A 14,815-nucleotide genomic window follows, 5' to 3' on the forward strand; every position below is an offset into this window, starting at 1 on the left:
GGCAGTCATGATAGAAAGTGAGGAAAGGCACATCCTTTGGGATAATTCCGTCATTGCAAATTGGACCATACCTCTAACGAAAAGGAGATTTGTGCGTAGGGCAAAACTGCCTCCACTGTAAAATGTACCGGTAAAGATGCACAGATATCAGCTTTACTTATGAAGTCACATTCAAAGAACTAAAGATGCAAAACATGTACATATAAATTTACTTTCACATCTCAACACACACACAATGATAGATCCAGAAATTCACGGTCCACATTCCCAATCAGAGCAGGGTAGTCACAGTCTTACGACAACGGACCATCACCAGCCAGGACAGTCATGATTTTGTATGAAGATGATTTTAATACTGTTTGTGTCTACAGCATGTGTCTATGAGTTCACATACAATGATCAGCTGCTGTTTAATAAACTATATGCATTTCTCTCCATTGCAACATCATTTAGCTATGCCATGCCTTGCCATTTACTTTACAGGGACTCTTGTGGTGGAACAGCATACTGTGTACATGTGCCACTGTTTGAAATTACATCATCATTGTTCTGGTTTGTGTGAATGTGTGTGGCAAGTTTTGCTGTAAAACTCATCTTGTCTTCCTCTCTGTTGATATTCCGTCAATCATAGCAAAAGTTGCACAAGTGATCCCCATTGTTGCCATAGTGAAGAGTTGTTGCCAAGTGACAACCATTGTTGCCACAGCAAAGAGTTGTTGCCACTCAGAGTCACAAAGACAATCCTAAGATGATTTAAGTTCCAAAAATGACATTGCAAAGGATAACTGATCCCTGCTGACCTGACCTTGTTCTGGAAACAAAATCATGTAGCTAGTCACAGCTTAAGCCATTTCACCATATATTTTGCTTCAACCCTGTCATTTTTATGGCAAAGCTGGTTTTATATTTCAGGAAAGAGTGTGTCAGAATAGTGGCATGAGACTGCTACCTAGGCTGCTGTGGTGCTGTCATTCCTTCACCTTGTCCCTGCTGTTCCATCTCCTGTTGCCTACCACTGAATTCCACTTCATCAGGTTCCTGCTCTTCCATTGAGTGTCCTTCCCCATCTGTAGTTTGTTGCTCAGCTGACATTTTTTGCCGTTTCTGTTGTTTCTTGCTGAAGGTCTGCACGGCTTTCTCTGCGTCTTTCTGCTTAAATGCTTGCAGGTAATGAAGCCTGACCAACCCAGCAGTACCACCACTGAGTAGCCACTGATGACAGCCAAGATTAGGATTCCAACACACCTGGAAAACCACACACATACAGACAGATACACATCAATGTGAGGTGGGGGCATGTCATTGAATCATGTGGGGGAGGGGGGTTCAACAGCCACTTTTCTGTGTAAGACTTACCAAATTGAATATTGCAAACAAATTTGTTGTTTTTGAAACACATACATTGTTTGCTCACAAAAAACATGGAATGTATGTAAAACTATCCTACAACCAAAGTACAAGTAAACATCTCATTGTAATAAACACTACAACCGATAAAAGAAAGACAAATTTTTCATACTTGCACATATTGATTTGCAATAGCTGTGGCAGTCTTTTAGTCTCATTGCTTGAAAAAACAATATAAAATGACGGTGCAATGACTAGTGTAAAATGTAAGTCTCTGTGTGACTCATGTACACTTCTTAACAGTTAACTTCAATCTTTGCCCCCAGGCTGCACATCAGAATTACCACTATATGTGAAAATTCAGATTCTGTTACTTTCAGGTCAGTAGTTGAATATAGCGAGCTTGAAAAATAGAAAAGGTAAGCAAATAGAAAACTGAATGTTATGATTTTTTTACAAAGGCCCACAATGAGAAACAAGCCCATATTTTCATTTGGCCTTACTCTGACCTGATGAACTTGCTGGTCAGACTATCTTCCGGAGGTCAATTTGATTTAATATGTCATCTAACATCATTCACATAATCACTCATTTTGAACTACAACTTGTACTATGTTTAGAGATACACCTTGGACACAGTCATGTGTTTTACTTAAGATTCATCTGTGCTAGAGGAGGATTGAAATCACAATACCTTGTTGATTGATTCCACAGTGAAGTGGTCAGGTTTGGGATAGGTTTTCAAATTATCACCATGGATTCTCTTGAAGGACTCACTGCTGTGGATTTTGGTGAAATTTGCCTGTATTGGGTCAATCAGAGAGCAAAACACTGTCATTGAGATAGATAAAAGTTCATCACGTGACATGCCAGAGCTTAAATAAATATGACAATGAAGGAAGAACAAACTCTGCCTGCTTCATTTATTTGAATTTGTCATCATCACAACTTTCTACAAGTTATGGGTGAAGCCACAAACAACCACAGCATGGATGTTTACACAAACTGTGACTGTGGTGCTGAGTAATTTATGGCCAAAGGATTCATTATCGTTTGCAAGAGCTATCGCATACATGCTATCATGCCCCCACTATTGACTATGATGCCATCATAGTAAAGAACATATACAAGTACCCACCTAGTTTCCAAATCTATGCTCTGAACTTAAATTACGATATCAATAGGGTTGAACCATTGCAGGGGGAGGGGAGGAAGGGTTGGTGAAAGAGGAAAACTTACCAAGTTAGCATCCTTATAGACAAGACAGTAGTTTTCATGAAAGTCAGCATAGTCACTGGGTAGTTGACGTTCAGTAGATTTGTCTCTTGCTGTCTTCTTAGTAGACCCTTCTGATTTACTCTTGCCTTCAGTGTTTTCCTTCTTGGCATGAGCAGCATGGTTTTTAGCTTTCTCTGCTTTCAAAGTTTCTGTATTCAAATTCCCTTTGGCATTCACTGGTTGATCTTTCAGCTTTGTAGAATTTGTATCCAGATTTTCCCTCTGTTGCTCTTGAATGTCACTTTCCTTCAATAATGATGATGATGATATACAGTTGTCACGACAACAGCTTCCTGAGGTAACCTTGGTGATCCTTAACTCATTGTCCTGAGTCACACAGTGGTTATGCCGCCTTATTGCTCCTGTACTGGATTTTACATTCTCATCACAAGAACTGATTTCTGTGATGATATTCTGAATACTTTCCTCCTCAGATTTCATTTTCTTTCCAAGTTGATTATTGACAGACCTCTCTGCATTGATATCTATACTTTCAACTTTACCTCGTGTGTTACACTTCTTTCTGCTATTCGAATGCACACAGTCTTGCTTGCTCGTCCTGACTGCATTGTCAGTGCTCTGTAAAAGCTCTACACCATCACAAGACACTGAAGATGTAGTTTTCTGGCAGTTTAGAAAATTTGGAACATCAGTTTCACATGGCTTGGTCCTTTGTGTTGTGCAGTTTTCACAGTTTTTTTTCTGTTTGACACAAACTTGGTCAATTTCTGAAGTACTTACTATCCTTATATCATCTTTGTCAGTAGTCCTGTCTGCTGTACATGAACACTGCCCTCTATTTGCCATACTGTATACATCGCTATTAACAGCAATTTCTGAACTTTGTACCTCCTCCCCTTGATGTGTATTGCTAAGTTCTGTTTCCATAGTAACCCTATCTGTTGAAATTTTTGCATTCTTATCATCCATCTCTCCAGGTCCTGAATGTGATTCTGTAATGGAGTGACTCAAATCTTTTATTGATTTCTCTGCCACATCTGTTTCCATGGCAACAGCTTTCAATGAAGTCCTATCACCTGACAGCTCATCTCTATTGTCCTGGGATTTATCTTTCACAGAGTCAACACAAGTCACCTTTGATGTGTCTTTTTCTCTTTCCTCAATTGTCAGGCTGTAAATAGGCTGGTGGGGAAAGATGAAGCAAGTAAGTCACTGTGTGTGTCTGTCTGTCAGTCTGTGTGTCTGTCTGGGTGTGTGTGGATTGGATTGGCAAACTTCATAAAACACATACTGCCGTCTTTGCTACAGCAATGGTTGGTATCTTCCATAAAGGTTTATGAATTGAATTCTCCAAACTAAAAGTGGTGTATGTACACTACATTCATGTTACCAATCAACTTTAGAGACATTTAGTAACAGTCCATAATAACGGTATCAAAACATCAACTGTTAATTGAGAGCTTACATTAGTTTAACAAGCTACCATCAGTACGTCTTCATGAAACTTACATTGACATCCAACGTGCAAATGGTACAGACAGGTTGATGAACATGACAAAGCTGTGCACCTAGTATTTTCTATTGGTACTTTTGTTACAAATGTATTGATGGAAATAAGATCTGTCAAGAATGGTCACCCAGGATATGACCTGTACTCCAGGTGTTACAATAAACCCTTCCAGTACATCATTCATCAACACATCACACTTTGCTGTGGATACTGTCTCCATGTTGTAAGTAGTTGCTATAGCTATGCCCAGCATCTCTAGTTGTTGCTATGGCAACATCTTAGCTACATGTTTGGTTACGTATGTGTATACTTACAAATCTCCTTCTGAATGGAGCTTTAGTGTGCACACTTTGTTTATGGACATTTGGAAGAACGATTCCGAGAACGTGTCCAAGACTGTCACCAGCTACCAACGTGTTCAGCCATGATGAATAAGATAAACTCTGACAAAAAAATAGAGATGACAAAATCGTACAATTGGTATAGTTTTATCATTACACTTTGCCTTAAGAATTTTCGTAATTTTCTTCTTGGGAAAGCGATTACATGTTCAGGACAGTTATTACAAACTGATTAAAGTAACAGACCATACAGAAATGTTGAATTGAGAACTAACTATCTGAACACTTGCTGAAAATAAGATCTTTGTATTCCCCTTACATACTTTCAATATGAGGTATGTATTAGTCTATCCAAACACCAATTCTAAGAAGGAAATTTGCAAAGCTACAACCAAGAAACCATATGCCATCCATATACAAAGTGAGTAAGAGACAGCTCCGTATTGTGAAATATAAACAATGATTGTAATGTGGGGCTAAAGTATTTCATGTTCATGAGAATATTTCGTACATTTTATTTGCACTGATTAAATATGGTGGTGCTTTTTTCATGAAAAAAATTTCAATCATTTTCTTAAGTTTTCCTGTGCCTAGTTCTCACCCTGAGTTCACATATTTCACATGAGAAAGACTCATTCCTATATGTTTCATTTTTTGTTTGTTAAGCAATACCTCACTACAAAAGTCTAATCTTTGAATTTTTCATTACATGAAATGCTTTCAAGGAATAATTTTGTGTTCTCATTTACCCATATGCATGCATTGACGCTGATCAAGTTGTTGGCTTTCTGTTCAAGGAATCCACTCTCAGCAAAGTGTATACCAACATGGCTGTGACTTCCAGTTCTGTAGAGAATTATCAGAGACATGGTGATCAATATGCTTACTGACATCTTTCCTGATATTTGAAATTGTCAACTTAAAGGTATACTGTCACCTGTTCCAATTTTGCCACAGTTACCATGGAAAGAGAAAATCTAACCAATCACAGATTTTAAGCGGGTGGCTGTTTTTTAAAAACAGCGCCCTCATATGGGCATTTTGAATACCAAGGAATGCCCCTTTGAACATATATGGTCATATTTAGATTACAGGTGACTGTATACCTTTAAGGTAGTATGCGCCTCAAGGACAGATATTCAGACACTTAGACATTGTCAATATTTCAATGGTCTACTGCTTGTATTGGTATATTTTAAAGCTCTTGGGGAAAAATTTTCAACATTTTAGTTTTTTTGAAAATCAAAAATTTTGTTTCCCTATAGGTAATTTGTTTCTCTATTACAAAACTTTGCACAGTGACCCCTGATTTATATTCTTGATTTGATAAGAGAATTGTTGGAAGTTTCATTGAGGAAAGTTTGAGCGAAATTTTCAGTCATTTTCTTTCAAGAGACATACTACCTTAATACTACCTACAAGATTAATCAGACTATTTTTGTCAGAGAAACAAAACTGAACTTGCAGTGTTATACAATGTAGCAGTTACACTCTTAACCCCTTGACTACCTTGAACGCCGGATATATCCGGCGCCATATTGAATTACCATATACCTTTAGAGCCGGAAATATCCGGCACAGTTTAATAGGCGTATTTGCTTCGTTTTTGTCCCTAAAAATCCCGTAATTTCGGCATCGGCACGCAGCGTGACTAAGATTGATGTATTCTGATCTGGCCTGAATGTGATTGCGCCCCCGTACGTCCGAGTATGGCAAAAATCCAGAAGCAAATGTCGTGACCCATGACCTCGACCCTGAAAGGTCAGGCTGATCACAGAAGCGTCGCGCTGATTGTTTACAGTTTTCAGAAGTACGGACAATCGCGAAGATTTTTATGGTTTGTTTTTTTTAATGAAATAAAATGTTTATTTATTGAAAACAAATTATGTAAATGTGTTCTATTAACAGCAATATTCTTTGAATGAAACTGGAGGAAATACAATTTTTTACTAAAAACCCAGTGAAATTTTATAGCAGCCATATTGTCAATATTACTGGTCACATGACTGGTCATCTGATTGGTCATGTCATATGTTGTTCCCTAAAATGTATTTTTAAATATTGTGAATTATTTTTGATAAATCATAGCCATTTTAGATGCATATTTCTGCAAGGAAGACATAAAGCAGGTGTTTACATATAAAATATGTTGATCATGTCAGATGCTGATGTTTGTGGTTCATTTACTGTGCCTTTTGTGAGAAAAATCGTAAACAGGCACATCTATAAATAAAGTAAAGGGTAGTTATTATTACATATGTGTAAAGACAATGCCACGAAAATTGCAACTGTATTCAAATTTGCATCATTTTATAGATTCCATACACGTCCTGATGCTTCAAATATTGATATTCTTCGCCAACTCTGGTCACATGATGAATCATGTGACCAGTCATGTGACCTGAAAATACAAAACTTATGCATAAAAAGTGCAAAATTTCATGCTGATTCAGAAAATATATGGTTTATTGGTACTTTCTTAATTTTTACTCTAAGCAGTGTTGATGCAATGACCACACCCCAGATTTTATCAATATTTACATAAGGGGCCTGGTATATAGGAATACATTGACCTTGGTAGTCAAGGGGTTAATATCTTGCGATGTTAGATCAAGTACACAAGTCATAGGTCACTAGGGTAACAATTACTAAAGATGATGTAAGGGAAGATTACCAGCCTATATAAGTCAATCCCCAACCTAAATTATTCACACCCATCCTGTATATAATGTCTCTGTCATTCGTTGTGCAAATCAGTTGTATCCATAGGTTTGTGTCACTGTAATGAGTATCGCTATGATGTAGCTATGTAACTTACACTGAGTTGTCCTGACCGACACAGCAGCCATTCCAGTTGGACGGCCAGTGACACTGCGTCATCATACCTATCTGAACACAGTTCACTGGGCGCACGGTACTTCTGAGATCCCAGAACTTCAAGTTACGGTCAGTGCTGGAGGTTCCTAGAAATGTCTCAGTGGTCTTGCACCAGGAGATGTCAGAGACACTACTGCTGTGAGCCCTGAAGGAGTGAAATGGATAGTATGTGTCCACAGGTGACAATGGTATGGAAGTCTTCAAGAGCTGTGATGTGGTCAGTAGATCCCATAGTATAACAGTGCCTGAAAGGACAGAACATAGGTAAATACTGGATATATTACATCACTAATTACCTGAAACATGCAGACAATAAAGAACATAACATTCACTGGTTTCTATAGTTACAAGTCAAGAAACATACTGAGTATGTATCTTGACGTGGTACACTTATTGTTTTATATGTGGACCTAACTAATTTTCTCTTTGAAAACCCGAGTTTTCCTTTGAATTTACATAGTATGATACAATTTGCTATGGTTTAACGTCATCACAAATATGCCTCTTCAATTATACATATGCTCTCAAAATTATACCAAGTATATCACATGCCAAGTAATGCATTTCCTATATAATCCAAAGACTTTATTAGGAAAGAATAAAGTATAGTAAGTGGGTGGAAATTGGATAACTTGTTGATGTAATGGGTCAAATATAATACCGGTAGAGCTAATAGTCTAACAGTTGCTACACATTTTAAGTATGAGATTTCAAAAGTTTCATAAACTCACCATTGTGGAACCCTGCTGCAATTTTGCGGCGTTGTTTGTCAGGTGACCAGTCGACACACAGACTCTGACTGTTGGTTGGTAGGTCTGACCTTGGACTTGATTCTAACACTGCGCATGGTTTGACTGTATACACTGTATCAATGAAAAGACGTCAATTAACAAGAGAAAGGAAAACCCTACAGAACACTGAGCTAGCTTTATCTCATGAACTTCATTCATGAAAAAGCATTTTGTGCACGCTCTAGTAATGGGATACCTATTGGAGCAGTCGTGGTCAAACAAAACACATAATTCTGTTGAGAAAAAATTGCCAGAAAATAATTGGCAGCTATGCTGATTTTTGAAAAACATTTCAAATAAAGGTCACCCAAAAAGTGTATTATGGCAATTTGAAAAAAAAAATAGTATGCATGCTATTAATCATCTGAAAGAAAGAATTATCAAAATTTGGAATGTGAAAACAAACAAAAATTTGCAAGATTTATGTCACATCATCAACTGGTGATGCTTGAAGTACATTATAAAGGTATGCATTTATGCAAATTAAATTCATGAATATTGATGAGATATTTAAATATGATGATATTGATTCATTATCAATGGAGAATATTAATGTACCTCAGACTGTGCACTGTATACTTCTCATTGTTTGTACAGTATTGTGTCTTTACCTGAATAATCTGAGCCATCACCGCATATCGATTCTGGGTGAGGAATGGACAGTATTCTCAACCTGCCATCTGAACAAGCCACTACCAGTAGACCTAATCTGGCTGTCTCCCCATTCTCTGACTGCCCTGGATCTTCCCATGCTCCACTGGGGCACCACTTCATGTCCCATATGCTGCCGTATTCATGCGCAATGCCAAGACTGAGGTGAGGTGGCTTAGCTGGCCTGGAGATCACAAGAGTAGGGTAGCATAAATGTCCTTTAGGAAGACTAAACCATTTTGATGATTAATATTCAACAATAATACTGGTTCATAATCAAGCAAAACAGATGTCATTAAGTCTATTTTAAGGGCATGGTTCATCAGTTGTATTTGTCCCAGTGTTTCTGTTTTGTTAAAAAATTGTATTTCACCTCCAAGTGCAGTCATCATATACTTTCTACTTAAAGTCAATAAGGTAGTAGTAAAGGATTTGTCATACTGACAGATCAAACAAAGCAATTTTTTTTTAAGTCCCAGTGATTGTATTGTGAGCATAAAATCTCAAAACATCTCAAACATAATATCAACTTCGTGAAATATATTATCGGAGGTCAACATCACTGCATTTAATCTATTCACCTCTATTCCTCTTGTAAACAGGTCTGCATTCACCATTGATAACCATGGGTTCAGGCTAAACCACTTTGGTGAAAGGGTTAATTTAATGTGTGACACTTACATCCCACACATGCTCCATTGTTAAAGGTATACTGTCATCTGTTCCAATTTTGCCACAGTTACCACGGAAAGAGAAAATCTAATCTATCACAGATTTTAAGCGGCTGGCCGCTATTTAAAAACAGCGCCCTCACATGGGCATTTTGAATGCCAAGGAATGCCCCTTTGACCATATATGGGCATATTTAGATTACAGGTGACTATATACCTTTAACCAACACCATGTACAGAAACAGGTCACAGAAAAAACAGACCCTTTCTGTCCTCTAAAAACAAACTTACGTTTTATTATCCAAGATGCCAAAGTCCCATAGCTGAATCATTCCATTTTCCTGGTAAGTCTTCTCACAGTGGTGGATGGCTTCATGATGTCTGTGACAACTGATTGCAACAAATTGTTTGGATGCACAGACACTTAAGGGTAGTGGACACCACTCCATGCACCACACAGGACCTCCAGTGTATGCAGTCATTGTTTTTGTTTCTGTAGGAAAAGAAAGTAAACATAAACACAGGAAAAGTAAGCATACTTGTCAATGCCTGAGTTTCTCTTACATTTTCATTGGGTCAACTTCCCTATCAATTTGTTTAACATCTACATTTTGGTAAGTGACATGAGTGCATGCCATAGGAAAAACAAATTTTTTGTGACAGTTTAGTCAGAAATTTGGAGTGAATTTCTTATATTGCCAACAGACCTACTCACATTCTGTCAAATATACATTATTCACTGTAGTCATATTTATACAGGCATTGTGAAGTCTCAAACTGTCCGTGGGTTGTTCAGAAAAAATGGTGATATTTACTGACTCATACAAAGGAATATGCCTGTGGTATATTTCAACAGTCAGTTTCTGTTAGTACTTTTCTTTAACAATAATTCCATAATAACACACCATGTGCATCATTGTCTTTCATGATCATTGTACAACATTATTTCTTCCTATTTTTCACTCATTACAGGTAGGTATTTAATATTGAAGCAATGGTTTTGTTTTCTGACAGCACATATGACCCCAGCACTGTGAATGTGAATAAACTGTATAATTTGTCTCAGGAGATTTTAAAGTGTAACTGATGGACTGTTGGAACTGACTTCTAATACCCGACAGGGATCTATTTTAGATAAGTTGCACCACCATGAAAGATGTTGACACTTTTTGTACTTTTACACTACTTTTGTAGTCTGCTGCGAGTTTGGACTCATTTGTGAATTCTGTGGAATAAATGAAGTTTTCGCAATCTTGATTTTTGTCAGAATCAGTAATTTAAGTTTTTCCTGTAGAGTTCATGCAGGGTTCAGCAGCCAATTTGAATTTCAAATATCACTAAAGTAAGGAGATTTGTTTCTCTATTCCAAAATTTTGCATGAAAGAAAATGGTTTAAAGTTTCCCTGAGGAAAGTTTAGGCAAAAGTTGAAAAATCTGTTTATTACTTTAAGCCTATTATCTTAATATCTTTCTAACTACAAATGAGATCAAAGAAACATTTCACAAGGGGGCAATGAATTTCAAACATTGTCTAACTTTGAATAAAGTAATATCTCCCCAAAGTGAAATTACTGGTACCAGAGTATAAGTGCAGTAGCTACAATCATCTGTCATACTAAAATACATGTTATGCCGATACATCAGGTTGCATGCAAATTATTTCCTTCATAAAACCAGTCCCTCCCCACCCGGGACTATGATAAAACTTGTTGATATTCAGCTCACAGACAGTAAGACCAATGAGCTATGTCTCAATAAATACATTCAACATTTTGCAGGCCAGCAGCTGGTCAGACAAGTACCATGGGAAACACAACACCTGCATATATCAGACACATCTTCAATTGTGACATACATTTAGATCAGTGGATTTGCAAAAGGACCTTGTCATTTTTTTAAAGTTTGTTATTTTCATGAACACTTCATTTCACTCAAATGATCACAGGATTACATGTTTCCTTTAACTCTTTTCCTGCCAAGTCCATATTTCACCACCAGGTCAAGATGGTTAAAATTAATGAAACACAACATATTCCATATAGTGTATTTTAACATAATACTGTCTATTTGAAGGCTGTTGAAAACATAAATACTGTAAACTTGATTTTTTTGGACTAAAGATGCTATAACATACCAAGCCAAGTGGGTGAAATACGTCATGTTTTAGCTCAATACCGCTTTTTACTGACTTGGCTGATGAGGAAGTGATACTGTCTGGCAGGAAAAGGGTTAAGCTCTAATAAGAAAAAAAAACTACTGCAGTATGATGAATACACATAAACAGGGACTAAAATTATGAATCAAATTACATGTACAAAAGACATCTGAGGACATTTATCCACATATCAGTTCATCAAAATACCTGCAGAAAATCTTGAAAGGAATACCTAACTTTCTGATATGCACAAAAATTTAGATATGAATTAGACCATACCTGGTATAGTGGTAGCTGTACATAAATATTAATAAATTGAGAACTAGCTCGCAAATGATGAACAAAATTGCCAAAACACTGAGAGAAAAAAAAAGGAAAAAATTAAAAAATGAAAGGAAAGAATGAAAGTACTAGTTTCAAGGAAACAGCTTTGACTGTTCAACACTAAAAAAATAACTTGTTCTGTACTTACTGTTCATAGACTGTGTAGCATATCTTGGTAATCTAGTTTTCACACCGGTTTCACCATTTTCAACTTCAACTTGGAATTGTATGGACTCTCTGCTCACTGGTTCATAATTTTCAGCATCGCTATTTGTAATAAATGCACAGTGTGTAATACGAGGTCCTAGACTTGTAAATGAGTACACTATTTTCACAAAGTTTGCAAGTTTGTTTTTCATGTCACACCACACACCTTACAACCTTGCTGATAAAACACTAATTCACCAACTTTCATGCTTACCATACCCCATTACTGTAACCAAAAATGTATACATTAGGACGATCATATACAAATAAAATCTCTCAAGGGAATTTGGCCATTACTGCTAACACTGTTATTCACAATGACTGGTGTTTTTTATGTACTATATATGCTTTTACAATACAAAATTCATTGAGTAAGCAACTAAAACGCCAAAATGTAGATGGCAAAATGTCAAGATTTGGCGGCTGAATTGATGAGGCTGTGAGCAATGATAGGAAGAGTACCTTTATAGGGAAAAGTACTGGCTGTTTTACTGCCAACTACTGGTTCTTATCCACACCCTTGGTCACTATTTACAATATTTACATCCATACATCTTTCTGAAACCTAGTATACCGGTAATTCTCAAAGAATGCAAGTACGAATGATAAAATAAAAAGAAAACAAGAAGATGTCAACAGAACAAACAGTAACAGATTTTGCTAAACTTCAGATAAAATAAGCAATGAATATAGTAACTTACCTTTTAGACAACTTGGTCCAGTCAGATTTCATTGGTTTCCAGGTTGGATGAACCGTCATCCCAACAAAACTAGAATGCCTGACAACCAATACGTAATACAATATTTGCATCGTTGAATTGGTGCAAAAGTACCAGTGATTATAAAACAATGTCTTTGCAATATTTGTATGCCTGACTTAAGTGAATTGGGTACTATATAACAATTGAAAATATAATCTGTACTAAAATATACAGCTGCAGATATAGTAATGTCCTGGGAGAGACAACTGTACCAATTCTTTACCATTGTTTGTTTTGATTTGTGAACAGAAATATAGTTTTCAGAACTACTGTACTAGTGTACATCAAAAAGGATTGGTTACATCAATGTTATCATCAGTAAATCTCATACTTCTACTTGCAGGAGACAATTGCTTCAATGACTTCTACAAAGTGAAAGTGTCGAGTAAGAGAAAGAAATTTCATTTAAACCAATCAGAAGTTTGAATCTCAAGAGAAACCACTGAGGAAGATTGTCAAAGTCAGATAAAGTGACTTACAGTTGGAGAGTCCAGGCAACAACTTCTGGTAAAGGTATCAATTTGATATCCAATGTCTTGTCACCACTCTGCAATGATCTAGGCCTGTATGGTCTAACTTCTACATCTGAGCCGTCTGTAAGAATGTCACCATTTCATTAATCATTAGTGATTTGCTTGCTTTACTGAATTACTTAGATTTTGAATGTTACAGGTTGCACAATGCATGCATTCAGGGCCAGGGACCTAATTTTCACAGCTTTCTGTAACCATATAAACTACAAACTGTTTTAGCTCCATTATCATCTGATCAATTGTTTGCTGTGATTGTTGGAAGGAATGTGATAGATGATGCATGAAGATGATATTTTCTTCCAGTTTCCATAAGGTACCTAAAACCCAAATATGACAATGATCAGATGAGTAGTTCCTGAGTTATTGATTTTTGACCATTTTCGCCATTTTTTCTGCCTCATTTGCATATCTATGAGACTAAAAAGTTCATTTTAACAACGGCACATCTACACCATATATGGCATCACTACACAAAAATCAGCTTAATACGTGCAGCAGTTTCGGAGTTTTTGCATTGGACGGACAGACATACATACATACATACATACATACATACATACATACATACAGACATCTCACATACAGACTTTTTCCAACCATATAACCTCCCAATTGCCATATATGTATGGCAAATGGGAGCTAAAAAGTGTTTTAAACCTTTGTGAGAATTTTCGTCAATGAAATTTTTAACCTATTGTAAAAATTTGAGTGCTTTGAAAGACTGTTTCTGGAGGTGCCCTCTACTTTAAGAAGAAGTCAGCAGTGTGTCATGAGACAAGTTTACAAAACACCCTGAAAGCTAACACTGTTCTACTGTATACCAATGTACACTGGTATATCCAAGACTAACAGTGTGCCATGTAAGGGAATGTAGCCTTACCATCAGGTGTTTTAATGGATGCATCAGATACATCACTGTCGTAGTCCTCATCTGAATCACTGCCTGCATCAGCCAGCAGCTCCTGAGGAAGTCAACAAAGTGGTGTAATTTGAACAACGGATGACAATGCTAGGAATATCAAAACAAACAGCACCATCTTTTGGTGTCATATAGACAGGTTCCTCAATTCTGTGGGACATTATTGATTTTACTGATTGAAAAACGATGAGAGTCTGGTTGACAAGGTGATGTGAAGTTCTGCTTACAGAATAATTAGTAGGCACTGCCATTGTCGGATATGTGCTGTGAATATGCTTAAGTATAAAGTGTTAGTATCTACAGGAAATGGTATAATTTTATTTACAGACTAAAATTAATGTTAAAATATTGAATGGGAAAAACTTGCATTTTCCTATACACTGCTGGATACTGATAGCATTATTAATTCATTGATAATTAAAGAGGGTTAACCCTTTGAGTGCCATAATTTTTCCCATCAAAATTTTACTGCCACATTTTACCAATCTC

General features: G+C 36.7%; 1 protein-coding gene across 1 annotated transcript in view; it reads right to left on the bottom strand.

Moving 5' to 3' along the window:
* Positions 1 to 164: 164 nt before the first annotated feature.
* Positions 165 to 14,815, bottom strand: part of LOC139115155 (uncharacterized) — a 28,075-nt gene continuing 13,424 nt past the window's right edge. Inside the window, exons 12-24 of the mRNA XM_070677068.1 lie at positions 14,288 to 14,369; positions 13,354 to 13,468; positions 12,815 to 12,892; positions 12,055 to 12,173; positions 9,719 to 9,920; positions 8,717 to 8,940; positions 8,046 to 8,177; positions 7,256 to 7,559; positions 5,187 to 5,283; positions 4,411 to 4,539; positions 2,587 to 3,768; positions 2,042 to 2,149; positions 165 to 1,245 (exon numbers count right to left, since the gene is read on the bottom strand). Coding sequence (XP_070533169.1) covers positions 946 to 1,245; positions 2,042 to 2,149; positions 2,587 to 3,768; positions 4,411 to 4,539; positions 5,187 to 5,283; positions 7,256 to 7,559; positions 8,046 to 8,177; positions 8,717 to 8,940; positions 9,719 to 9,920; positions 12,055 to 12,173; positions 12,815 to 12,892; positions 13,354 to 13,468; positions 14,288 to 14,369 — 3,072 coding nt within the window. The 3' untranslated portion in view covers positions 165 to 945. The remainder of the gene's footprint in view (positions 1,246 to 2,041; positions 2,150 to 2,586; positions 3,769 to 4,410; positions 4,540 to 5,186; positions 5,284 to 7,255; positions 7,560 to 8,045; positions 8,178 to 8,716; positions 8,941 to 9,718; positions 9,921 to 12,054; positions 12,174 to 12,814; positions 12,893 to 13,353; positions 13,469 to 14,287; positions 14,370 to 14,815) is intronic.

Source organism: Ptychodera flava, chromosome 17 (assembly GCF_041260155.1).
Source record: "Ptychodera flava strain L36383 chromosome 17, AS_Pfla_20210202, whole genome shotgun sequence".
Lineage (NCBI taxonomy): Eukaryota > Metazoa > Hemichordata > Enteropneusta > Ptychoderidae > Ptychodera > Ptychodera flava.